This window comes from Labrus bergylta, chromosome 14 (assembly GCF_963930695.1).
Source record: "Labrus bergylta chromosome 14, fLabBer1.1, whole genome shotgun sequence".
NCBI lineage: Eukaryota > Metazoa > Chordata > Actinopteri > Labriformes > Labridae > Labrus > Labrus bergylta.
The window spans coordinates 24,184,614-24,211,813 of NC_089208.1; the positions used below are offsets into that span (position 1 = coordinate 24,184,614).

Here is a 27,200-nt window from a genome sequence, read left to right on the forward strand (position 1 = left end):
CCTAATATTTACAGTCTATGATAACAACACGTGCTGTTCAGTTACTATGAAGTTATCGTATTTCCCGGAAATGATCCTCTTTATCTACACCTGGGTCGTTGTAGTGTGTCTTTTATCCACAAGGGGGCAGCAAAGGTTCATGTACCACACGATGCAACAGGCTGTCTGTTACATTTTTCTTTTGCAGGGAAACTAAGGAAGTCCACTGAGGCATGATAAGCAGGTGGGACGTTTTTAATGCACTTATTTTATTTATTTATTTCTCTTTATTGTATTTAGTCATTGATGTTTGACTCAAACTTTAATATTTCAGCCTTTGTGTTTTTTCTCATACATTCCTATAATGTAAAGTATGTTGGGACAATACTGCAGAACTATTTGTTTTTCTGGATGAATTAAAGGTGGAATTAAACAGGCCGGGGTTCTTTTAATCATGCAGTCACAAATTAACTGAAGACCGAAGAACGTTTTTAAAATATGTCATAAAAGATGCAGAGGCACAACTTCAACTATCAAGGTGCATGAGAAAGGCTTGAAGAGGTCGTAAGGCTCCAGCAGCACCTGTAGCATGAAGATCAACTTTATTAACAAATTAGACGGAAGTGTTTCAGACTCTCACCTTCATCAGAGCTCTAAAAAAGTGTGTAATAAAGACATGCAGTAACATTGAAAAGGTTTTTCAGAGTGTGGACTAGGTATGCAACATTTGCAATCTCTATTAAAAAGGAAATAATCTTCAGAAAAGGTAAAGGGGTAATAATGGATTTGAAGGGTCTAAAAATGTAAATTCTGGTGCCGTTTTTTGTTTTGGATTTGGAAAATTTCAAAAAAAATCAGAGAATCGAAAAAGACCAAGTACTTTGAGTTTTCTGTTGTATCTTTCATCACACTGATTTACACAAGTCTTAATAGTTTGCATTAATATTAATGCCCCCGCCCACATATACACACCCACACACAGACACACGCGTAATACTGCAGTATCAGATCTTTCACATCCTTACAGCAGGGTCACAATCCAGAAGAAACCACAAAATGTAGTAAAAAATATTTTTGTTTAATTGAAATATTTTACAAAATACAACCTGTCACTTAAGCACGAATCACACAGCCTGTTTTCGGTCCTTGAACACACAGAATAAATAGAAATGCATCACACGACACAAATGCAGCCTCTTTAACATCAGAAAACAAACGAACAAAGAGTCAAGTCTAAAAAAGGAGGGAGGTGGAAGTGTAACAGGTTTACTTACATCTCCAGTAAAAGAAAAAGAAAAACCATCAATAGAGAAAAACCAAAGCTAGGCAGCCTGCAGCACAAGCCCAGGCATGTTTCCACAGTATGCAAGAACACAGCATTCATAAAAACACACATTAAAAAAAACACACAACTGAGGATCAAATGAGTGGAAAGTTGCTCTAAGGAGAAGTAATCTGAATACTCTCAAATATCCAACACACTGAAGACAGATACAAACCAAGATTAAAGTTTAAAATGAAGCTAAAACCTTTAACCCTAAAAAGGGGTCAAATACATTAAATCTCTTACAAAGAGAGCTGAAAAGAGATACACTGACAAAGCAGACTTTTTCTAAAGCGTCTTTCTGGTTTTTAACCTCGTCCTTCACCAGCGCATAATACTCGACTCGCTCTGCGACTCCTGAGGCGAACTCAGATGGACCAATATTCTTAGAGATATTTCTACTCGATAAGGCTTCTGATTTATTTCTCTCTGTCTTGCATAGGGTTCCTGAATAAAAGACTGCAGGCTTTCTGCAACACTGACTGTTAATACTATCCCTTAAATCCTTCTTTGTCTCCTTTTGCTCTAAAACTCAGGGACCTCCAGAGGCACAGCACACTCTAAACCATCGTGTTCGTATTGCTGCGTCATCTCGCTTTAGCTCTCACACAGGAGAGAGGGCGAGCCCATCCTAGAACAATATAAAAGATAAATAAAACACAGATACGCCACATGTGCTTGAGAACGAATGATGTCCGACACTTTGAGAAGAAAAAGACAAATGTTTAAAATCACTAAGCCACGTGTGTTTGAAATCGGTTTGGTATTGCAACGACCTCTCTTTAATTCAACCCAAGTCAAATGCTAGATGTTCACATGTGAACAGAAACTATTCAGGCTTTGGTTTGGCAGCTGGATTTCTCTTCCATCACATTAAACTCTCTTCTTCTGATAGCGCTCGTTTTAGTCTAGAGCCTTGCGTACGACTTGTGCTTGAAAGCTTGAGGACAGAAAACAAGTATCAAGTAAATGTCAGCGGCATTAAAAGCTATGATAAAACCAAAAGCTGAGATAAACAGAAACGTTCCCTTGTAGCAGCTCTCTAAACATTCAGAGGCTTTGTTAGCGGATATATCCACGTGCTGCTTGATAAACTGCTCCTACAAAGTATGACTTCATAAACACAGCCGGTAAAGCTTCGTTAGCTTGAACACTTTGATTGGTCTTTTGTTTCTTTAGATTATTTTGTCTTTATATTCAACATAAAGGAGTGCCGTTTATTTAAAGTTTATTTTGTTAAATCTGTTAAAAAATTCTCTTTAGATCTCCATGGAAATATTTAAATCAAACGCTCTGACAAATAAAACCCTGAAGATATATATATTTAAATCTCTGACTGCTCGCATGAATTCATTTGGACAGATGCGATGATGTCACAGTCCACCTGCTGGACTCGTTTTGCACTTTTCAGTGTTTGTGTGTTTCAGGGGAGTGGCTTTGGCTTTTTTTAAACACACATATCTAAATCTAGCTAACTCTTGTTTGGGGCTCAAAATTAGCCCGAATTAGCTCTGAATGCTCAGAAGTTGTTTTGCACTCAAATTCTTTAATACTTCAACATTTCTGATATTTAAAAGACACCTGTATTTGTAAGGATGATTCACTTTTTGCAGATGTGTTCCACGTCAGTTCAGTCTCTCCGATTAAGACATCAAAATGTTAAACATGTACTCAGACGTCTCCTCTAATCAGGGTCTTTTCAAGGAAAGGATAAAACTCTTTTTTGAAGACATTATGTTTCTTTGAGCAGCTTAGAGGAAAATATAAAACGGTGTTAAGGAGAGCAATCAAACACTACACTCGGCAGTGCTTGAACATGATAGACATCGGACAGCTTATCCAAGGCTTTAGGTTACCCCCCCCCCCCTCCCCAAAGGAGCACATGTGCTTCTTAATACAGTTTACAATTCACACACATCTATTTTTAGTTGCAATGCACTTTGAAATGCTCATACGACCGCTGCCCCTGTAATCAGCAGCAAGTATTCATCTAGGCTGTGTTGTCAAACACTGCACACACCATCAGATAGCACATGGAGGTGTATGAAGAGGTGTTAAAACCAATATTCAAACAGCCATGTGTGACATGACCACACACTCAAAAATGTTGGACAGCAAAGTAAAACCAAAGAAACTATGAAACCAAATGAAGTCAGATTCTGTTTTCAGTCTATACGCAGTGAATCTTTGAAATATTCTTTTAGGGTGATGTCCAAAAAAGAACTTCCTCTTGTGCTAGGACTCGTCTCCAGCTGCTATCAGCGTGCATTCTGGGTACATGAATTGTAAATCAGTTCATACCAGCAGTCTGTTTTAAACAGCAATTCCTCATTAATCCTTGCATCATCACTGCAACCACGAGAGGAGAGGCCATGTCCACTCAGCCCTTAATGCTGCTGTAATGAGGATCAAACACCTACATGTCACCATGGTGCTTTAGAGTCACACAGGGCACATGAAGGCTCTTCCAGACAGTTAGTTCAAGTGTTCGTCAGCCTTCAGATCACTCTTCACTCTACAGGGCCGCTGCTGTTGCTGCTAGCTTTGACTCCGGCGCGGCTGATCTGCAGCCACGGCAGCTTGGCACAGTTCTTGAATAGCTGCTCGATGGCGATGTGACGCACGTGCAGCTCTGACGCCAACGAGTCTTTTTCCTGCACGGCGACGGTCAGCTCCTCAAAGACCTCTGTGTGGAGAGAGAGAGAAAGAGAGAGAGGAATGAGAATCAGCTGTTTTCATTCAGACACAAGGTCAACTTTTACACAGGCAAACAAACAAAAGAGACAAACTAGATTAAGAGAAGCAATAACAAAGATTAATGAAGGAGCAGAAAGCAAAGACAACATGGCAGACAATGCATCAGTGTGAGATAGGAACTAATCAAACTTTAGACAGGGATCTCAGCTTGTGTACCAAAACAGTCATGGACGTAGTTTTTTTCTGACGAGACAGTTCTAGAAGTCAAAGGTTATATACATTTTCAGACCATTTACCACCAAACCTCTGAAGAACCACCTTCCACACAGATACCAACACAGTGACAAATAAAACGACACTCAACACTTCTAAACAATAACAACAATAATGTAAAAGCAGCAGTAACAATATCAAAAAAATAATAAGGGCAAGGAGGACAAAAAAATGACTATGAAGAAAAAGATGACAAAGAAGGAGGACAAGAAGAAGAAGACATAACCCTGTTCAGACTGCTGTTTCAAGCAGCGATATTTACACCCCTTTGACGTTTCGCCTTCAATCTGAATGAGAGGCGCAATGGGGGACAAAGTGATTCCCCCTCTCTGTACGGCCTTAGGAGGTCGTAACAGAAGCGTGTGATTGTGTGTCTATATATGTGGAGCTCCCAGTCTGCTTTTTGGCCCTTGTAGTCTAATCAAATTCCGCTGACTCAGTGACAGATACGTCTCTGGTGTTGAAGTCAAAGCTCAAAAATTTCAATCATGATGTGGATATTTTCAATGCATTACTATCTCCCCTTTGTACAACAAGCTAACAAGCTCTGTTGGGAAAGAAAAGTGAGCGTCAGTGCTTTTAAGAGCACCCTCTTTCCTCGTTCTTTCTGCAAAAGGTAACAATAGAATCAGGCTAATTTTGACGCTGACGCTCGCATCGCGTGCTGTTTGGACAAGCACATTTATTTTCTGTAATATTTAAATGAACAACAACTTTTGTTAACCCCTTGTATTATATCAAAAATGTACAATCATTTTTCTCTCTAGTTAATCAAAATTAATGACGTTTCTTTTTGAAGATTTCTATTTTTTTTTTTGACTTTTCACACCTTTTATTTTTAGAGACAGGATAGAGTCAGAAATCGGGGTGTGAGAGAGAGAGAGAGAGAGAGAGTGGGGAACGACATTCAGGAAAGGAGCCACAGGTCAGATTTGAAGTTGGGCAGGCTTCTCTGGAGGACTTCTAGGGGCTAGAATACTGACACCCATTAATGACAGTTTTTGTCAGGTTGTGAACAATGGGAGTGAAACTGTCAGGCTTTATTAAAACACTCAATCGAATCACCAGTGGTAATCCAGCACAGTTTGGAAATCTCTGCTGTAGATCATAAAACTAGGTCATGTGTTGTCTTCCTAAATATTTTAGAGCTATATTATCCCATTCTGTCATGAGTAATATTATGATTATTTATGGACCCGGTTGCTCCTGAAGGGTGACTAAGAATGTGTACGCCACAGGACTTCACTTGTCAGAGGAGAATTTATAGTGGCTTGCATTATTTCACTCTTGACATGAACCAGAGTGACAGTTTGGTTAATCTGATCCCTGTGAAAAAGAAAATAACTATGCGGCTCCATGATGATTGGGATCTTATACTTGCCCTGCTAAAGCCGCCACCCCAGGATCTGCTGGGTACTTGAATTACAGATGTAAAAAAAAAGTAACTTGCCTGAGACCTGATGTGAGTTTCTTAGCTGTCACTGTGTGTAGAAAACAATGAGTCTAAGTGTTGCAGACTGAAGTGAACAGACAGGCAGGGTGTGCGTCAGAGAACACTCCACTGTGGCCGATTCAACACAGCTTGTCACATGAGAGGAGATGATGTGTTGACTAGAGAAGGCCTCCAGTGTTTATCAGGCCTGCTGTATTAAGTCTTCTGTTCTGAATTTGTAATATGGCGTGTGAACACTCAGTACTAAATCTGCTTTTACCTGAAGGCAACAAGTCTCTATGAAGGGCATTTATAAACATGAGCGTTACAGATCGAGGGCGACCGACGGCGTTCCTTTTAAAACCTTCATCATTCAAACTTTATATCAAAGCCTGTGTTACGCTGCCGTAATGAACAACTTCACACACATAAAGTGAAGACCACTTACTCTGTAACTGCATCAGTAGCTGGCCGTTCAGCTGATGGAGATCGTCCACACTCATTTTGGTCACTAAAAGAAAAAAACAGTTGGGATTATTTACCTCCAGTGTACACAGCATTTGGCTCAGTCACAGCTCCGTCATGGTCACTATGTGTACTGGAAAGGTTTCAGAAACATCTGCTCTTCAGCGAACACTTATCTAAGAGTTGTTTTGATGTTTGTAAGCATCAACACTGTCTGTAGATTTAGTTCTGTATGGCCTACGATTCTTTTCTAGTATTTTAATGTGTGTTTCACAAGTGATAGTGTGAAGTAAACACTAGATTATAATTCAAATTGAGCATTTTCCAAGGAGTAAGTTTGAATACAAGCATTTTTCCACCGCAAATTGTAAAATTAAGTTGTTTGGGTTTGGCAAATTAACTCAATCACGAGGCACTGATGACCTAATGTTTAGGTAGCCCCTCATGTACGGAGGCTTTAGTCCTCAAAGCAGGGGGCTTCTTAAGAAAAATCAACTCAATCATCGAGCAAATAGTACTGTTTAAGTCAACGGCAAATGAATACATTTCTATACATCCATGACTAAACTATAGACGGAGACACAAGCAGGTCCAGTAAACAAATGCTGCAGCACCCATCCACACCCCCTGTATGTATGTAAATGCACTTGTGTCTGTAAATATGCAGGCTTAAAGTATTCAGAGCACTGAGTAATGCAGGTTGATGACAAGCTTTAGTAAAAACATGCACAAAAATAAAAGCAATGTGTACCTTGTCAAATGCCTGTCATGTCTCATTTACAATATTAGAATTTATAGTAGGCACCTTTAGAGAAGACTGTACTCATAATCAGCTTTTAGTACTGATGTGATACGAGGGAGCCAAGAACAATCTGTGTCTCAGGGTTATAAGAAAAACAACTTTTCTCAGCACCGATCAACACAGAAGAGGACGAAGGGCAGAGCGATTAGGAATGTGTTACTGTTTCGTCTTCTGACTTCTGACACATAAATGCTCGGAGGTTTCTGAATTCTTCAGAGAGAGTTCAGAGATTAAGGATGACAGACAGCGATTCAATCCTGGTAATGGATATTGGTCCGATACTAAACCAAATAGGTAGATCGGGTATCTGTGACATTAGACTGATCCATGGAGCTGATCCTCAAGGCTGATCTATACAACCCAGTTCTATACTGATATTCTGTGTTTACAGCAGCACCTGTGTGTGCCACGTCATTGTCGACAGTTCGCTGGTAGACCTATGCATTTTGCTATGCGGAGCCAATATAGTGTGGAGGATGCTAACAACAACGGTCAAACAGTTTGGATGTATTTCAAACAGGGGGTTAGTGATGCTGTTGTGGTATAGAGACTGTGGGTCAGATTGTGGCAGTAACTTCTATTACTACTTCAATTTACCACAGAGTCAGTTACTAAAGTAAAAAACGTCTTAGTGCTTACATTCATCTCTGCTGTGTCCCTGGTGTCTGAGCTGCGTCTGTCCTCCTGACGACGGTATTCGGCTGTGCAGACCATTCCTGCCATCACTGGACCAAACATCAGACGACGACTCCTGCAGCAGCCCAAACTCCTCCGCCGTGTGACACTCCAACATTCCCATGGCGTAATCTGGCAGCCCTGTAGCTTTGCATGTGTCCCAGCGGGGCGTGTACCTGGGAACCTGGGCATCTGACTGTGGTAGCAGCTTGCAGTCACCTTGACAAAGCAGCTTGGCCCCCCGTCTGCTGGGGCAATTAGAGGGGACTGAGTCTTTGTTCTGGGCATACTGGATGATGCGGTTCAGTTTCTGGCTGAAGGCCAGCTTCATGCCCTCGTAGGCACTTCTGGACACCTTGGAACGCGACAGCTTCTGGTTGGCAATGAGGTGACATTTCTCAAAGCAGTCTCTGTGGCCTCGCAGGGACTTTGAGTGCAACAAGGTGGCAGAAGAGATGCCTGCAATCACACAGACAGAAAGCAATGAGTCAACAAGTGAAATATGACTGAAGGCTATAGACACTCAAACAAAACCATTTATTCTAATCACTATCAACTCACATACTTTTATCAGAGAGCCTGCTCGGATTTAATTGAGATTCATTTCCTTTAAGCTTTGATTTATTTCTTTTCTCAATAAAATAATCAATTTCTCAATACACTGTGTGGGTTTTCACTTTCTTCTGCTAATCTGCTAATGTTATCCCTCAATTGTAATTCACCTTTTTATAGCACTTTGTAATGTGGACTTCAAAATAAGCTTCATAAATAATGTCATCATGTATGATCTTTACCTGGATTCCAAAGAGTCAGTGTTTCAAACCTTTATCAATAAGATAAATAAAATAGTAAGAAATAAACAAATTATCCAGGCAGCTAATGAGAAATGCAATACTGACCCATTGAACTTGCCACAGCAACTAAAAGTAAATGAGTATGAAATCGAGCTTAAACTGGCAGATTGACCTGCAGCGATCCCTGAGGGAAAGCCGCTTAGTGAGCAGTGGATTAGCCAGTGGAGCGTTGAGATAGCAGGGATAATAGATTAACCCTGTCTCCATGCATACACATAAAGCATATTTGGAAATTTTAGGAGGTGAACAGAGGTCTCAGTCTGCAAGAAGTAGCACTTCATTAATATATATATATATATTTTTTTATCTACTTGTCCTTGTCAAGCAATAAGGAAGATGCAGAGACAAGCTCCACTCTTTCAAAAGAATGACACTGTGGGAAAACATAACAAATATGTCTAAGTCCATATCAAAGCCAGTTTAAACAGACAGTGAACCTTGAGCCCACAAACCAAACATTCTCAGCTTCTCATCAAAGAAAGCAGAAGTAGAGTAAGGCTATAAAATACCTCGATTGGGGATCATAATAAAACGTCCGTTGATAGCAGTCATAAAATCTTTTTTTGTGGACATGAAAAAATCCAACAGCCTATCACACACAGGAATAGCAACAACAGCCAGTTAATCCGCAGTGTTCTGATTGCATGTAAAGACCATGACCACTTCATACTGTAAAACATTGTTTGAGCTGTCAGAGAGGAAAGTGGATGTCTTCTGAAACAGACAAAAGTTAAAGTGTTTGGAAGCCAGGGTAAGAGTGAACCAAAATAAAACTACCATAAATGGTAACATGATGTAAATCATGTGGATAGAAGTTGCAGCTCAGCTAGCAATCCCCCTCACTGGACATCCTGTGCCTTGTAGAGACGGTGGAGGGACACTTTAATATAACTGAGTAACCTTTTTCCATTGTATGGCTGCAACAGCATCGCAACCATGCTTTGCCACTGTATGCCACCCTAGCCTTATATTGGTGTCCAAGTGTGTGATTTTACACTGCATTACCAACCAAGACATGTAAATAAGCAACAGGAGCGTCACAAACACACAGACTCAGACACACACAGCAGTGATTCCTTTAGTTTTTTATAATTTTTTATAAAAAAAAAAATGGGGGGGGGGGGGGGGGGGGGGGGTAATTTGTTTGCCCTATGTACAGAGCATGGATGTATGATAGAAATGGTTAACGCATTGAAGGCGGAGTCCCGTTCATTCCGATGAAAGCTGCTAAGTGGCGCATGAAGCAAAAACAGTCCGACTTCGGCGTGTTAAAATATCCGGATCAACTCTGTTCAACTCTGACCCTTGGCTCCTTTCCCACATGTCATTCCCCATTCTCCCTGCTCTATCAACTGTCCTATCTAAATAAAGCCACACACAGAAAAATAAATAAAAACGAATCAATACAGTAAAAATTATGGTGTTTATATTTTGCCAAGCACAAAAGTTCTGCATATATGGACCTGTGTTGAATAATTCAAATGGTGAGAAAATAATGTTTCCTGGATCCACTAAAAACAGGTCACACTCTTACCATTTTAAAATGCACAGAGGAAATTAACAAGCAGCAAGTGGACCAAAATCAAAAATAACCTCTAGGAAACTGGAGCAGAGCTTGATAAACAAAGTGAAAGTGGAGGTGAAATAGAGTGAAAACTGTGTTTGTGCAGGAGATAATAGATGAGGCTTTAGTGAGAGTGTGTGCACAGGTGTTTGTTTGTGCGATGGCCTTCCTTTAACGGCCTACATTTCTCAGCAGACAGGCGTATGTGTCAGAGGCGGAGGTGAAAGGATTAGTCACTTATTGTCTGTATAGATTTTAGAGCTCACTTGGGTACGTTCACAACAGGCCTCTCTCTCAGCAGACAGATGAGCATAAGAAGCAATAAGTCATGACTACAACATGAATATGTACATTTGTACAGACACACACCACCATTACCAAGCCCTATTGTTAAATACAGATAACAGACAATGTCACTCTTTCTTAGTGTTAAATCATCTTCTGAGACAGTTGTTTTGACAGAAATATATCCTCCAATTGTTTCGATCCCTGGTCATTCCCTTGAATGTCTTTGAAATGATGCTTTATGCCTGCAGGATCTGGGCAAATAACATATCATTCTAATCATATAACAATTCTGTGGGACAGTCAGCACTAATGGATCTTATATGCCTCAGTACATAGGAAGGTATTAGCTCATTACACAACTGTATTTGCAGAGAGCTATTCTTAGCATATGCATATATTGACCCTAGTGCAAAGAAAGACTTAACATGGATTATATTTGGGATGGAAGGAACCAGTGTGTGTGTAAAGGAATGTGGATTTTTGTGAGAGATTTTAGCCTACTGAGCGGCCAATAAATGTCTTCACTAGTAGCTGCAGAAGCTTTCTGTCTCTCCATCAGCCATGTTATAATCCGATCAGTCCCAGTCTTTGGACTACCACAAAAACACACTGACTACCACTTTGCAGAGTAGAGAAATCATTGGCCCACATACAGGCCGGTGCACCACCAGCCAAAGACCTCACTCCAGCTATAAGCAGCTTAGCGCTACTGTCTTTCATGGCTGCACACATAAGCACGGACCCCCGCACGCGCCCGCCTGCAGCCGCACACACCCCCCCACACACACCCCACTCACTGGAGGTGAATTAACATTGTTCGGCTGTAACAGCTAGAGAAACTGAATACAACAACATTGATGAGTGAGAGGCTTGTTCTTTCTGCCCTTTTGTGAGTAGGGAGTCAAGGTTAATCTGTTCAGTGAATACTAACAAAATCAAAGACCCTCATAAAAAAAAGTACAATACAAAGACATGGTATGTCCTATAATTATCAGTGGTTCCAGAAATCAAATACATTAAAACACCACAAGAATCAGAGGAGCCAGAGCTTCAATCAAAACAGAAATACAGTAGCTCTAGTTAAGGAAAGTGTCAGACGTAATGTTAAACAAGTTTCAATACTATCAGAGTACAGAGTTATGCGGACACGTTCCTTTTCTCTTGCCCTGGAGAATCATGCCCTAAACCCTAAGTGTGTGTGCTGAGCATGGACATAGGATCCATGACACACTTCAGAGGAGCTGGGACAAGTGGAGTAGAGGTCACTTGTGGAAAGGTGTCAAATAGGGCTACATGGCACAGCCTGGAGGAATGTGTAGTCAGCAGCTGCATTGGACAGCTTGGACACCAACAGGCAGCTCATGAAAACAAGAGTGAACTCAATGACATGTGAACTCTAACCACCTTTTAACCAACACACATTTTCAGCAGCATAACAGACATAACTGCACTGAATAACACATACACAGAAACTGTTATTTTCCCTCAGACTGCGATTGGAAAATTATACAAAAAAACTGGAAGAGACGGACTATGAGCTCTAGGGGATGAAACCTTCATCTTCCTGTTCCTTTTTTTGTCTTTGGCATTTTGTACCATTAAAATATTTAAACAAATAAAAGTGTTAGAAAACAACAAGATCCCAAATTATACATAACACCTGATTAATTAACATGCTGAGTTAGAATTGAACATGTAAATTGAATGAACCTGATAGCTATACCATCTGTTTCGGTTATTTTACCCAAAGATCACTGAAACATAAAAACAAGACTCTCTTCACAGTTGCACACACACATCAGCTTTCTTATGCCAAATGGGGATTTAAAAAAAACAAAATGACATCAACAACAGATACCACAATTAAAAGTTAATAGAGAGTGTAACAGAGATACAGGGCAACCTGAGCTGTGGCGGCTGTGCGGTCTTACCACTCACCACTCGAGGAGGGAAGACGATAACTACCTTTACCCAAAAGTAAATGACGCTGGTGTCTGTCAGCAGCTTACAATGTAAATATGTTAGTTTAGGGCTTCAAAAAACAAACAGAGAAAAAGTAATTAATGTCAGAGTTTAAGGCGGTAAAAAAAACAAAAAAACTATTATTTCTATTTGAGTAGATAAAGTAGATTATGATAAATGTTACTTATTCACACGAGTTCAACAGCCAAATAAGAAAGGAACCAGTGGGCACAGAAGAGCAGAACGTTCAGAAAACCTCTGGACCCCTACTGTGTTCAAACATATAGCTACCACAGTCAACATAATTAGGCCTCTCTGCACCCTGGGGTGAAGAGTTCAGCCTCAATGAATGAGCTGTTTATGAGAACACGCTACAATAGCCTCTGTCGAGCAGCAACCAGAATCAGCTCTAACTGAATCATTCCTAACTCCTGCTGCAAGAATTTTCTGCATGTACTCCTGCTAGTATCTCCAAGACTTCAGCAAAACTCTGCCTGTACTATGTAAGAAAATAAAGGAATGGTGGTGCGGGAATTAGCTTAACCTGGCAGCTGAACAGACGTCTGGCCTCTGACGCAGTGTCAGAGGAGACCAGAAGACCATTGGAGGAAAATATCTGTGTACAAAAACGAAGGTTGAAACACTGAAAACTTACACACCAGCTTCAGATCTCTCAGGGTTTTAGGAAGCACAGCTTGTCACATCCAGTAAGGCCAGTACATAGAAAAAAAAAAAAAGAAGCTCTCTAGATTGATATATGCTGCACTCAACACTCATTCCTGAAGAGTAAAAGTCAGATTAATATATTATACTGTCATCAATCTCACATTTCGATACTGTTGGTGTTTACAGGCTAAGAAAGAGCGCCATCCCCTCAATGTGCCAATTTACTTGGTGAATATTTTCCTAAAATACAAACTTTTAATGTTTATTAATGTCAATGGAAGAATAAAATGCACAACTGTCTAGCATGTCCTAAATAGAAAAGAAACTAGAAAGCATTGATAATTATTATACATTTTGACAACAAAATAAGAAAGGCTTTACCTTAAAGTGCACAAACATACAGACATCCACAGACAACATGCATTCAAGTAACAGAGACACAATGTGTATTGCACATTAAATATACATGCATATATACTGTGCAATTGTCAACCCACTGCGGTTTTTTGGGTCCACATTTACACCTGACATTTAAGTAGTATGGCTGATCCGACAGATGGCTTAAAGAAAGTGCATGTGTGAATCCACCCAAGACAGAGGCTAATGCTCACACCACATGTGGAGGTGGTAAGTGCTGCACGTCGTGGTCACATTCTTTCAGCAGTGTGCAAACAAATGTGAAATGTGTCCTGGACAACATAATAATGTCTAGTCCCCACACAGGAGTGTTGATAATGCACCTAACCTGCCGGGTTTAACTCTTTTCTGTTTTGTTTCATTACATTTCTTGAGTTTTAAGCCTTTCTTGTGTCATTCACAGGACGTGAAGACTCAATCTATAAATTAGAGAGGAGTGTTCACACAAAAAATGGGTCAAATATTTATTCAATAGGGGTCAGCTGATTTAAATAATGAACAATCCTGTGCAGGGCTGAGGAAAGAGGCCTAGGCAGCTCCTGTGCCTACCTGAAAGACATGACCTAGGACTTGAGCAACATATCAAGGACATCGATTCAGAAAATACATCAATGCTTATTTGTCCAAGCAATCCCCAGAGAGTAAGCTGCTTATAAGGGTTGGAAACATTTTACATAGAGGCCGAACTACGAGGTGCTCTGTAAGCTGTGTAAATTTGTAAATGTGTCATCACAAGGACAGGAAAATTTGATGCAAAAAGATCCCGGAGCACTTTGTTCAATAACAGCAGCATCAAGTCCCTCCTGTTCACTTTCTGCTCCAAACAAGCATGATACTTTCTGATTATCAACGCGTTGAATTTGTTTTGTTTTCATGTTTATCTCCCCCATGTACAAATGTATTCCTGCTCTGTTGCTATGATGGAAACCTAATGTTACCAAAAGATACAGCATCTAGTTGTTATTCAAGAGATTTATATTATCTGTTTACATAAACAGGGTGAGTCCTAATGTTAAGTTTAGTAAAGCCTATAATAGTGCAGCCTTTTGGAGGACACTAGTTCTCAATTTTATTAGAAATCTGCAGTTAAGGTTTTAGACCTGACTTAAAAACCACAAAACTGTAGAGTACCATCAGGCTTCATGATCAAAGAACTGTTTTATTTTACATCCACACACCTGTCAATATTGCCAAGCTCCTCCCCTTTTATATAATGACAATGTCGAATATGTATATTTGCCTATGGCAGGGATGTGATATCCAATTACATGTGATTACTGGAGATGCAATGTGTACAGTATGTCAAGTATTAACTAACTTATCACTGAAGAGCTGTCCACTTGTTCTCAGATCAGCCAGGACACATTTTAAAAAACAGGTTGGTTTCATCTTTGGCTGGATGGGAGGGCTGCCTCTTGTGCCTTACTTAACCGCTATCTTAAGATCTTTGGTGTCACATGTATAATAAAGGTCTGGTTTTGTGTGAGGTTAGACAGTCATTAAGAAGATTACATTTTTGTTAGAAACCCATGGATTCCTAGAGCATGAAACTGCTTCATCACTTCCAGGGAAGAAGTACAATAACAGGAGACTAGCTGGAGAGGCTCTTGGTGATTTGGTGTGTTAACTGCAGCAGCTCTGTTGTTCTCTGCTATATACTGTTGTGTTGACGCTCAAGGCTGTGTAACCATGTGTGGTACAAAGCTCAGATGGTAAAACAAGAACAAAGAAAAGAAAGGTCTGTAAGTAAGAAATGCCCAGTTCTGAAGAGATTGTGCAACATACAAATAGACAACTTCTGTTGGGTACTTTCTGGATGGAACCAGCACACAGGCCAAAGCAGTTTCCTCAGGAAACAACCACTTGGAGGTAGAACAAAGGCTGCGCTTCCTGAACACTTATCGTGCCTCAAACTGCTCTCAACGATTTTTCTCTACAGACAGCCTTCACATTCTGCACCTGGTGCTTCTGTGGGCTGAAGCCTCGATAGGGAACAACTCTGTACCGTCAACATAAGCGCCTTGCCTTCATATTCAACCTATTGAAATCTGAAGATGATAAATAGTTTAGTTCAATAGAAGTTGAGTTGGTGCACAAGTTAGCATACAGCTCTGTCTACTTTTATCTGAGAGTCCTGTGTGTGTCAGCAGCTGACGTTGACAGAGACAAGTCTGAACATCCCCGTTTACTTGCAAATCTCTGAGCAGAGCTTGGGCGAAGTGGTGGGTAGAATGAATATCTAAGTATAAGCAGTTAACTCATAATGGGTTTGCTCTCTGCTGTGACAAAACTACACAGCTGCCGTCTGTTAGAGCTGAGCAATACCACAACAGCAATGTGTGGTTCCAATAAAATGTTATTTCAGACATTAGAAGGGACACTCCACTGGTTTTACACATGAAGTTTAATTGAATCATCATGAGGGGTACTACTTAATCTGCGAATACATCTTTATAATGTTGTTTGTGACTCTGGAGGAGGTAAAGTTTGGAGATAAAAACACACACATACATATACATATATATATATATATATATATATATATGGCTGCAAGCTGTGATGCTGATAACATTTTGGAAGGAGCTTGGCTTCTCTGATTTTAAGATTCCTTCAGTGGTAAGAATTCACAGGGTTTTTAACGAGAGCTGAATTATCCGCTTGGGTCTCTTCCACCACAACACAAACTAACAAAGTAATTAAAACCATTAAAAACACTAAATGAACCAGTTACTCCCAAAAAGCTGTGTCTTTCCAAGCTCTGCAGACAAAGTCTTCTAGTCGAGCTGCCGCTGACTGCTATGTAACTGACAACAACATATTACAGTTTTTTTGCCAACAATTTCCTCATCTTTTGAAGGTAGTTTAATTTCAGTTGTGCTTTCATGCCAACTGATTGTACTCATTTTACTCTGCTCTAAAGAGGACACCCACTTTCTTCACTGACAGCGATATCCCTAGACTAACTGGCTATTGTGACTTTTGTGTTTTATCCATCCATATCAAGCAACAATGTCCAATGCTTAGAACTTTTGTCTACATGGATTTTATCGTGATCCTCTCTTCTTAAAATTTGTTTTTGGGCTTTTCTGCCTTTATTCGATAAAATAGTGGCTAGAGAAGGAAATTGGGAATGACGAAGCCGCAAAGGAGCCACAGGTCGGACTTGAACCCATGTTGTCCGCTTAGAGGACTTCAGCCCTAATGGGCGTGACCTAACCTCTAGGTCAGTTTTCAAAGAAGTGGCGATTTAGGAAGCTTTATGAGGATTAAAACCAGGATATTTTGGCTTCAGCGGCTTTGATTTTCACCATTCTTTTTTGTAATCTATCTTTGGTGTAAAATGAAATGAAATGAAATAAGAATAATTCAGAATTAGGGCGATTTAATACAAATTAACAGCCCATCAAATATGTTGGGCGAATAAATAATGTCAAATAATAACCAGTTAATTTAAAGTAACCACGTTAGCTGCTATGTCCCTTTAAACTTCCTTCACCAGCAACCTTTTCTTACACAGACTTTTTCTGATAACCGTGCAATGACTAATGTAAACAGCATCACTACGTATAGAGGTATTCACATGTTTATTGTTATATTTATTTACTGTGTATTTATGTGTTAAATGTTTCTCAACAATTTGTGAACAGTAACTCGTGCTCGAGTAACAGCAGTGATTACAGCAGGATATAAATTCTGACTCGAGCAGGGTCTCTACAAAAGACTTCCTTTTGAATAGTCAATGCAGGTTAAAAGCTGTGTAGATATTCTTCAGGGTGACGAGACATTTCCCTTAACAATCCTCATAAAAATACTCTATAATTCTGTTGATACTCAGTTGGTGTATAGAGCAATAAAAACTGAGGGCCTTTATCCGTGACACCATTTTGATTTGTCTGGTGCAATATACCCTCCCGGTTTAAAAAAACAACACAAGAAGCCATTCTGCATCAATTGCTTCTTATAAATATTCAAAACCAGCAGCATAGATCTAGACAGCAATGAATATTCAGCAGCTATATTTCACCCTTGAGATTGCATGATATCTTTAGGACAGAAAGAATCTGGGAGGGTTATTTTTTGTAAGCATTCTTACCTTTTTATACTTTATGCACACTCTATCTGCATTTGTGCTGATCGGATTTTTGCTCTCCTCTACTTTAATGAGGGATGGCATAGGACAAATGACTGGTATCGCTTTTATGTGTACATGAGCAGTCAGCAGGCACACGGCTCGGCCTTAGTGTCCAACCAGCCGTGTCTAAAGTGACCACATTCAGCTTGGCAAGCTCCCCTCCCACCATGATTCGCTCAGCTGCATCAGAAACACGTGCATGTCTGCAAATGCTCCACTTCTCCCCCCAGACCCCACAGTTACATAACAGCCACTTCACAGCCACACATAGGCTTTATCATAAAAACTGAAGATTTCACAATGGTTTTAATGTTTGAGGGGTCTTGTCTGTTACTAACAGTACCAAGGATGCTTGTTTTCATCCTGGCTGGAAAACTAAATGGAGCAATCAAGGGCACCCTAAATTAGCCCAAAAAGCATCCCGTCTTTGTTGGATTATTACCTCTAAGACATTAAGTTTTTTAACATGCCAAAGTGTGCACAACATCCTACTGCTGAGGGAGCAATGAGTATTTAAGTTATAGATAGAGGCACTACGCTACATATTATACAGATAACCAGTTACATAAGGAGCGTTTAGAAGAAACACGAAGCAATTGTTCAGCATGGCTTGATGACGTACAGAGTCAGGATGAAGACATTCTTTCTTGCCAAACAAATTCATGTATTTCCTAATCTGTGCAAGCTAATTAAAAAAACAAAATTGATTGACCCTCCATTCAGAACAACTACAAGGGGGATGATGCAGGTCATGTTCAACAAACAAAAAAACAGAAAACAAGCTCCATTGTCATACTTTCAGGAGTAAAACAAGGCGAGTGATCATCTACACTTTTGGTTTCAATCAAAGACAGTATAAAGAGATGGACAACATGACAGTCCCTGAAAGTGAAGCCAAAGCATTTGGAGTTCCCTCTATTGGTTTGCTGCAGTGCAAGTCATAAAGCCCACCTCCCCCATGTCAACAAATGGGACATGATTCAAACTATAAAAAAACTAACCTTTCTTGGTATTTAATTCAGGTTAGCGCTTATTGTGCTGTTAATGCCCCAATGGTCATTAACATTAGTTTTAATTTGTAATGTGTTGATATAAAAAGAAACAAAATAAATAAAACACACTAACAAAAGACTCTTTGATATTTCTATCACCATGAGTGATGCTTAAAACCTACACACTCATCTGTTCTGCTTTGGACTGTATTGACCTTAGGGATCTTTGACATTTTATTATAATTTATAATATGTGCATATCATCTTAGTGACCTCACCAATTCATTTCAAAATAAGTGCTATGAAGTCCAATGCTGGCTATTGAAAATGCTATCTCAACCTTACATTCCATGTAGTAGTAGGTGAAGCTGAGGCGGCCTGGAAAACATCTACAATATGCCCCCCACACCATAATCATTCTTTGCAACAGGCAGTAAACATGTTTATTTCAGCTGTGAATATGGACGTTTTTATCTGGGACCTTATCAGAATTCCTTGGTTTTTGCAGCCAGCCTCAAGTTAACCCTTGAGGCACTGAACTTCTTTTTGTAGGTTTTCACTTTTTGGTTAAAGGAGCTGCTGGGATGTCAATACCGTGGCTCCACTAGTTGATCCCTAATGCACATACTCTGGCTCCAAATGCGTAATATGCCAGCATCTTGGCGAGGGTGTTTTGGCTTCACATTTCTACAACGGTAGGAGGTTAAGACATCTATATATAAAGTCCACGGCCTGTTCCCACATTACGCATGTTTGTTAAATAAGTAGTAAAGTGTTTAATAGAAGCTGTATTCAGGCTTCTGGCGTTGATGGATGTACATGCCAAGAAAGACAGACTGCCTCATTCTGCCATGTTTGGATAATTTTATGTTGAATGAAGATTAATGTGCTTGAAAGCACTAAAAACACAACTTTCAGTTGAGTAACTTTCTATTTGTGCTCGTCTGAGACTGAAGAATAAAGACTATTTTACTGCGCACAAAGAACAGGGTGATTAATCAATACCCCCCGTATCCAGTTCTCTTATACCAGCATAGAAAAGAGCTATAAATCTTTATGCATATGCATTTCCTCCCCCTGTCAACAGAATGATATACCACTCTAGGAGTTCTTAGTCAGCTTTATGATGCTGATGTACAAATCGTACACAACCATGCTGTGCACACATACACACACACACAATTCACCATCGTATTAGACAGCCTTTGTGAGATCTGTGAGACGAGGGCTGAATGAGAGGCATATCTAATCCTCTTCTGATTTCCCATTCTTCTTCAAATAGGCCACTCGTTAATTAAGAGATGAAAAAACTTCAAACACATGCTCTTGAGTTGGAGTGGCACATCAAACAGCAGAATCATAGTGGCCTGCTTTCGAGAGGGCTTTGGTCCAACAGGCCCATTACCCCACACATATATTCCATACAATGTTCGTGAAGAGGATAAAAGAAGAGTGTGTGTGTGTGTGTGTGTGTGGAGCCAGGCAATCATATGAGACGTCAACAAATATGAAAGCTTCTGAGGCTATATTACAGCTCAGATTTTTCTGCAAAAGTCATTTATTGTGTGATCTAAATACTGAAGACGCTTGGCAGCTAATCTACCCACATAAGACTGTTTCTATACGAAGCTAGCCCATGAAAACACTTGGGATGAAGGTGAATTTTCATTCAAGTAAGTGTGTGCATGTTTGGTAGTTAAAAGGCATGAAGAGGTCACACTGTGGTTAGAAAAACATAATTAAGAAGTCAGACTGCATACTATATCCTGCAGGTTACTTTGGAACCTCAGACAGCACAAATAAACTTTATATGAAGAGCTAATTTCCATCTCAACATCGCTGTGTTTGCTCTTCACTATGGTGAACAAATAGTCGCTCCCCCTCTTATGTTTCTTACCTTCAATGCTCAGTTCAAAGCAGACATGGCAGAAAGATAAGGTTCCCGTGTCCGTCTCTAGCTTGCAGACACTGCAGATATTGTCGTCGTTCAGATCAATGTTCACAAACTTCTCCTCTTCATCCATGCTGCCTCTGGGAGAAAAACAACCAGTTAAAAAGGAGAACATGGCTAAATATCAATTCAAAACCACCAGGCTGAAATTTTCTATTTAGGTCACACTTTCAAATAAACTTATTAAAAATGCATTTTTGGATGATGTAAGGGGGAGGGGATATTTTTGGTTTATACACAATACAGTAAAAGAGGAAGTCTACATTTTAAAATTTCTAGCCAGGGCTAGTTTGGGGACTGAAATCTGATGTCAGCTACAAAGAAACAACGCAACACTTAAGATGGTATGATGATTTGAAGTAAAAACGGAAGGGTTAACCTCAAAACATTTAGAGCATATTAAAAGATGTAATGCTTCTCGACTCCGCTTCCTCTGGGTGTGACTGCTTTGCTTTCGAGAACTTCTTTGCAGTGAAAGTTATTTTAGTACGAATGTGTGGACTGAAATATGTTCAACAAGCTGTGGTACAGACATTTGTTCAGCTGTGTAACGTCCATAAAGTCTCAACTGTCAGAAAGTACAAACTTTTCAGAGCGAAAAGGAAAGATAAACATCTGCCCTGGTGTCTTTCCCCACAACACATTTGGTAATATTGGTGACAGTGTGGAAATCATATTGCAAGAGACCATAAGGTGGTAGCTCAGCTGTGTCATTCATCTTTTCATTTATGGGTCATCATTAATCATGTGCACACCAGTATGACCAATAACAAGTTTTTGAGGTAAATACTCAAAACTGATGCCAAAATATGTCAGACATGCTCTATTATCATTTGTATCTGGAAAATCAGACACCTTTCTAAATTGAATATATTTTCCTACTTATGCCAAAAGAAACAATCAAAAACAAATAAAACTCCATCCCAATTTAAGGCCCAGTCCCTTTCACTAGTCTGATGTAGCAGCACGTATTGACAAATAAAGGCAGGTCACAATTAGAGGCCCCTATGCATTTAGTGTTGATTGGTTAGCAGATTACAAATATGGAGAAAAAGCCAGAAGATACAAAACAATTCTTCAACATCTGTCCATGAAGGAAATAATGACGCTGGCATGTGTACCAGCCATGCAGCACTTTGGCATTTAAAAAGCAAGATCAAATTATAGATTTTTTTTTTTTTAACTTGTTTTGTTTGTGGATATCCTAACTTTTTGCTAAGTTAATTTTATTTTTTTCTTACTGGTGTAATATCACAATTGCATAGTCTGTCCCATCTTTGTTGTGTACAATTTTTGTTTGAAAAGGTCAAAAAGCTCCAGCAACAGATCAACTTTATTCATTTAATTTAAGATGCGTTTCGGCTTGTGGTCTTCATCAGGGTCATCCCAAATTTTGTTTGAAAATAGTTGAAGGTCTGTCTGGTATTGAGGCCTGTCCCAAAAACAGGCAGGGTCATCGTTTCATAGAATAAAGTAAATAAAGGCACAGGCAATTAATTTAAGTTTTATGGTAGGCTATCAATTCACCTTGAAGACAAATGTTTAAGGACAAAGATTTGCCAAAAACCTGAAAAGCAAAATGTATATAAAGACATGTTGAAGCTATATACCCTTTGTTGTATTTACATTAAGCGGCTAAGGATGCTATAGGTCATTAGCATGGCAAGAGTCTGCTTCCTGCAGTGTTTGACCACATAATAAAGAAACCATGAAGGTCTGAGGAAGCAGAGTTAACATTTCAAAGACTTATTCAGTTGCTCTTTAATGCTAGTTAAGGTGAAATAATCTGCATTTTATCGCTTTGACTGCATTGACTCCAGGTCGTTTAAGTTAAAACACTTTAGTACTACACATCTTTGTTAGTGGACATAAAGAAAACAACACAAGGCTCAACTTTTCCCCGCTTCATTTACACACACAGACACGGAGGTTAACCGTCGCTATCGTGTTTTTCTTTTTGATGATAACAGCTCAAAGTATTTCATGCATGTTGAATGTTACTTCGCCAAACATAACTTGTTTATCTCTCTACGCACACAGTTAAACACATGCTAACCAGAAGTGAAGCTAGCAGCATCCTCCGAGTTACTGCTCAGGCTGATTCGTGACCGTTATTCTCCGCTGTAATACAGCGAGGTATCCCGTTAAAAGAAAAGACCGAGTCGCTACTTTATAAAAACAATACTTTATGAAACTAACCTTTGTCTTAAACGGTGTCTTTAACCCGCTTATCCCTTGGCGTGGACACCTTAGTTTCTTCTTCGCCTCAGCGAGCACACGAACCTCCGCGCGTCACGGCAAAGCCTCAGAAGCTACAGGAGCTTCTCTCCACTCACAGCGGAATGTACCACTAGTTTATACAAAGGGGTGGACGACATCAATCACCACTTTATTAAATCACTTACGTTCCCTTTTGCTAAACACAAAAATCGTTGTTAATAGTTGTGAAATACGTAGTTGAAGTTTCTGAATAAAAATAGATTCTTGTAATTTTATAAGCCTCCTCTGACAGCACTTGCCGTGAGTACACCCCTACGGTTAAATGTGTTAAAAAGTGAAGTATTCCGAATGTCATCAAAACATTTCCATAACATGGTGTTTGGGCTTTAAACTCTCGTAAGCAATAGGCACAAAGTATCCTATTTTGAACATTTACTCCGTGTTAAATGTATTAACTGTGGTTGTGCAAATTTAATGAAAAGGAATCTACCATTGTCAGCTTTTTGTTTTTGTTTTCATTCTTCAGACGAAGTGACACGTGGGGAATTCCCGCGACAGATGGAGAGGAACAGCCATCGTAATGGCTCTGACCGATAATTGTTTCCTTTGCCCTATCGGGTTAATTTAGGCCCACATCCTTAAAAGTTGTAACTGTTAGACAAAGTCTACTTTAATAGTGGTGGAGTAGGAGGTTATCTATACAGGTTGGGAATAAACGTGGCTCCCATAGGCAACCCATCCACAATCAAATACATGAAATTCAAATCCATAAACAAATAAATAGCCTGTCCAAAAACTAAATAAAAACTTTCTGTTAACATCCTGATTATGAATTCTTTGAAATTTATTTTGTTTCAGAAGCGTTGATTCCTGATGTTTTTGAATTACTTAGTTGTTGCTGCTAATTCTACACATACTATTAAAATAGTATTGTGAAGCTGTACGTCTATCTTGTTAATTGTTGTTGCTCTGTTTGTCTCTGTCCTTCTCCTTCTTCCTGCATCTCCCTCTATCCCATTTTCCAAGCCCAGCACAGTCTCATCAGATTGCTGTTCAAAACCAGTCTGGTTCTGCCTCTTGAAGGAGGTTTTTCCTCTCTACTGTAACTTTGCTAAATGTTATTTAATGGTCATGATGGAATAATGTTGGTTCTTTGTAGATAATGTTCAAAAGGTAAGGTCCTTTACCTGCATCTTTGTAAAGTGTCTTGAGATAACATTTGTTATGAATTGGCACTATACAAAACAGAGTTGATTTAAGCCTAGTGATTAATGTTTGTGATGCTAAAATGTCTGTCAGTAAAACTCGGATTCATTGTCACATCTGCACAGCAACAAATATACATCCTATAGTGTTGTCATTCATCCACTGAGAATTTACTCTGGCTGAAAAGCTCGGTCCAAATGAAACCACAGAAAGAGAAACGCTGTGATTCTGTATTGACAATTTAGCTGTTTGTTTTGTGTGTGTCTTGCACAATCTTTTGTGGAGGTGAAAAACCAGTTTAAATAGTTCAAGCTTGTCCTTTAAAAAAGAGTCCTGTGTAAAGTAATGAAATGCCGTGATATCTCATACCAGGCCTTAGCATCCGGAAGCCATTATCCTCTGTAATGGTGGTCTGCTGTAAGGTGCAGCTGTGTGTCCTGTCCTGTGGTAGTTTACACTTCCTATGTTCTGTGTGCTTCGTGTGCTGTTGTATTTCAGGGCTTAAGCAGGTAATAATGTCAGAGGCCACTCTGCATCTTGACTGCAGTAAAAAAAAAAAAAAAAAAAAGTCATCATCATGCCCTGGACTGTGGCTGTGTAATGATCCTCTGAGATATACAGAGCCGGTGCTCTCAGAAAGAGTTTGCGCCATCTTCTGGCCAAAGAGTAGCATCACAACTTCCACCAAAACTGCCTCAAGTTTTAGATGCCAGGAAGTAAAGTTTAATTATAATGATTGCAACACTAATAGTGCATGGTCAAAGGTCACAGTCATTTTTGTGTGCGCCGCCCTGTCCTAGATATGTAACCTATTTCTACATCTATGAAGATAATTGCAAAATGAAGCGAGAAATAAAACAGGCTACACACTCTAAATCCTTGGTCCATAACTGCTCTCTTCATGTCATTGACCAGAGAGCAGAAAAAACTGCCAATTCATAGGCTAGCCCTTCATATTGTGCTGCTTGTGTTCAGTCAAGGCTCCCTTTGTGTGGCCCTCTGGCCCCTGCAGCAAACTTCTTTGTGTATCTGAATCATACAATTACAGGGAGGCCTCGTGTTTGCAGGCAGGCAGAATGAAGCTGTTATCAAAGACATTCTCTGACATCCTGAATAAACAGGACAACCTAGATGAATATATTTGAGGACTAAAACTCTGTATTAAAAATGTAAACATGAGCCCTACTTCCGTCAAAATAAGCAGACAGCATAATGCATCATGATAGTGCTTCTACAGGTCAGACTTGATTTGAAATCATGAACACATCTATTATTTGCAAAGCTGGCATCAATGGTGCCAAGACTGATGTCATGTGTACAGATCCTGACACGCTGCTCGATGAACACACAGGACAGGAGGGTGACAAAGAGGCAGCATACTGCTAGAGATTATTACCCGGTCACTGTGGACTTTAACCTTTTTCATGCGTAGTGATGATTCAGCAGATTTAACCTCTTCAGATAACTTCTTTTCCAATCTTGGCAAACAATTTTGACCGAGGTACCAGGTTACAGAGTCAAAAGCCCAAATTGGCCTCAGAGTAGTTCGTAACCAGAGTAGAGGAACAATCTGCATGTGATGGAAAAGTGGACTTTAACAGGCTTGCCAAATGTTTAATTCATTTATGAATGGTGATTCAAGAAGTGAAATTAAGTTGTTCTGTAATTAAACAACAAACAGTTGTGTCAATAAAACAACAATCTATGCATCATTCCTTTTATATCCGACTGAAAAATCCTAAAGGGATTGTCTTGTACAGGTAGGATAGGTTTAAATGTTAAATGGACTTCAGCTTGTAAAGCACTTTTCCAGTCTTCTGAACTCTCAAAGCCCTTTGACACGGTAGAGGCTGCTTTGTAAAAGTGTCCATCAGTATTTGCTAATTCTGTTGCTGATGGAGCAACTTGGGGTTAAGTGTCTTGCCCAAGGACACATCAGACATGTGGCTGCAGGGGCCGGGGATGGAACCCTACAACCGACTCTACCAACTGAGCCACAGCCGCCCAAACATGGAACAGTTGGACGACACTCTTACCTGGCTTACCTGGCACCCGCGACTGCACTCTAGTGTCTGGACAGAGTGTGTGTGTGTGTGTGTGTGTGTGTGTGTGACACTGATGACATTTTGTACCATACAAAACCTGATATTCCTTACACTCTTCCATAAAAAATGGAGTTGATTAAAGTCGTGATTTATGTTGACCTGTAACAGAAACAAACACCTTTGGCAATTTTGAGCATTTACTTCATTACATTTTATTTGTAACCTGACTTCATGTAGCTTCCTCCATTACGGTTCGACTTCTGTTAGTGTGAATTGGTAGATTGCAGAGCTAAGCTTACAAACGAGCTCCTCAATAACTAACACAAAGAAATGCTCCCCTCTGATTAATGAACCTAAACAATATGCCTCTCATGTTTATTATTGATTTTCTTTATGTGACAATTACAATGGTGCATTCACCCGTCACTTAGCGGCAATAAATCTTCTTATCTGTCCCTGCTATGTGCGCCCACATCCATGTTTCCACTCTGACTCTGCAGCCACATGTTGCAGCTTGTTTTGCGTTTTATGAGTGTCAGATCTCGTTCAGCGAGTTCTGTGAGGTTAAAATAAGACAAAAAAACAGCCAACAGCACTCAGTATGAGCTCTATTCAGCTGGCAACCAGTCACACAGCCTTTAACAGATGTTTCCTTTGGCTGCTGCTTTTGTTTTCTTAGAGGCTGCAGCTGAAGAGTAATTGAGGAAAAAGAATAAATCAGTGCTTTCCAGAAATATTTCAATTTGATTTTCGTTGTGAAAATCCCGATTAAAGCCCTTAAAGTGGCATTTTTATTCACCCCTCAATCCTGACAAGGGTCTTGCATCACATCAGTAATGGTTGTGTGGTAACCAAGGGCTCAGTCGTTAGTCCGTCAGAGCTGAGGTGTGACTCAGCCAAATGGAAAAGTCCCCATCAGTCAAACAAAGAAGTAATCAGACACCTGGTCTGACAAGAAGGACGTCTTGCAATCCTCCAGACACTTCAGGATTACGACTCTTCCTGTAATAAAGTTTAGTGGCTATTTTTTTCATGAAACTACATATACATATATTAGAATGTATTTAATGTGGTGTGTTATAGACGCTTCATATTGAATATCCCTTGGTTGTAGTTTTCTTAATAAGCTGCTTCTGTTAAAATACTTTAGATTAAGTAACCATGGTTATTCATCAATCTCATGACTGTCTTAATAATGTCACCCACATATTGACGACAACGACAACAACCAAGTCATTGGCTGTATTTTCATTTCA

At 39.7% G+C, this 27,200-nt stretch overlaps 1 protein-coding gene across 1 annotated transcript; it reads right to left on the reverse strand.

Annotated features, from left to right (window-relative positions):
- Positions 1-1,038: 1,038 nt before the first annotated feature.
- Positions 1,039-22,800, reverse strand: c14h21orf91 (chromosome 14 C21orf91 homolog). Its single transcript, XM_020631237.3, has 5 exons — positions 22,673-22,800; positions 20,420-20,553; positions 7,612-8,106; positions 6,154-6,216; positions 1,039-3,989 (listed from the first exon to the last, which is right to left on the reverse strand). Exons 2-5 carry the CDS (start codon positions 20,544-20,546, stop codon positions 3,814-3,816), a joined length of 861 nt encoding a protein of 286 aa, XP_020486893.1. The 5' UTR covers positions 20,547-20,553; positions 22,673-22,800; the 3' UTR covers positions 1,039-3,813.
- Positions 22,801-27,200: the final 4,400 nt, after the last annotated feature.

Excerpts from the sequence above, each read along its gene's own strand:
- c14h21orf91 (XM_020631237.3), bottom strand. The coding sequence starts at position 20,546 with ATGGATGAAGAGGAGAAGTTTGTGAACATTGATCTGAACGACGACAAT. Across the intron at positions 8,107-20,419 it reads CTTTGAACTGAGCATTGAAG|GCATCTCTTCTGCCACCTTG; the intron begins GTAAGAAACATA and ends GTGTGATTGCAG. Across the intron at positions 6,217-7,611 it reads GGGACACAGCAGAGATGAAT|TGACCAAAATGAGTGTGGAC; the intron begins GTAAGCACTAAG and ends TTTTTCTTTTAG.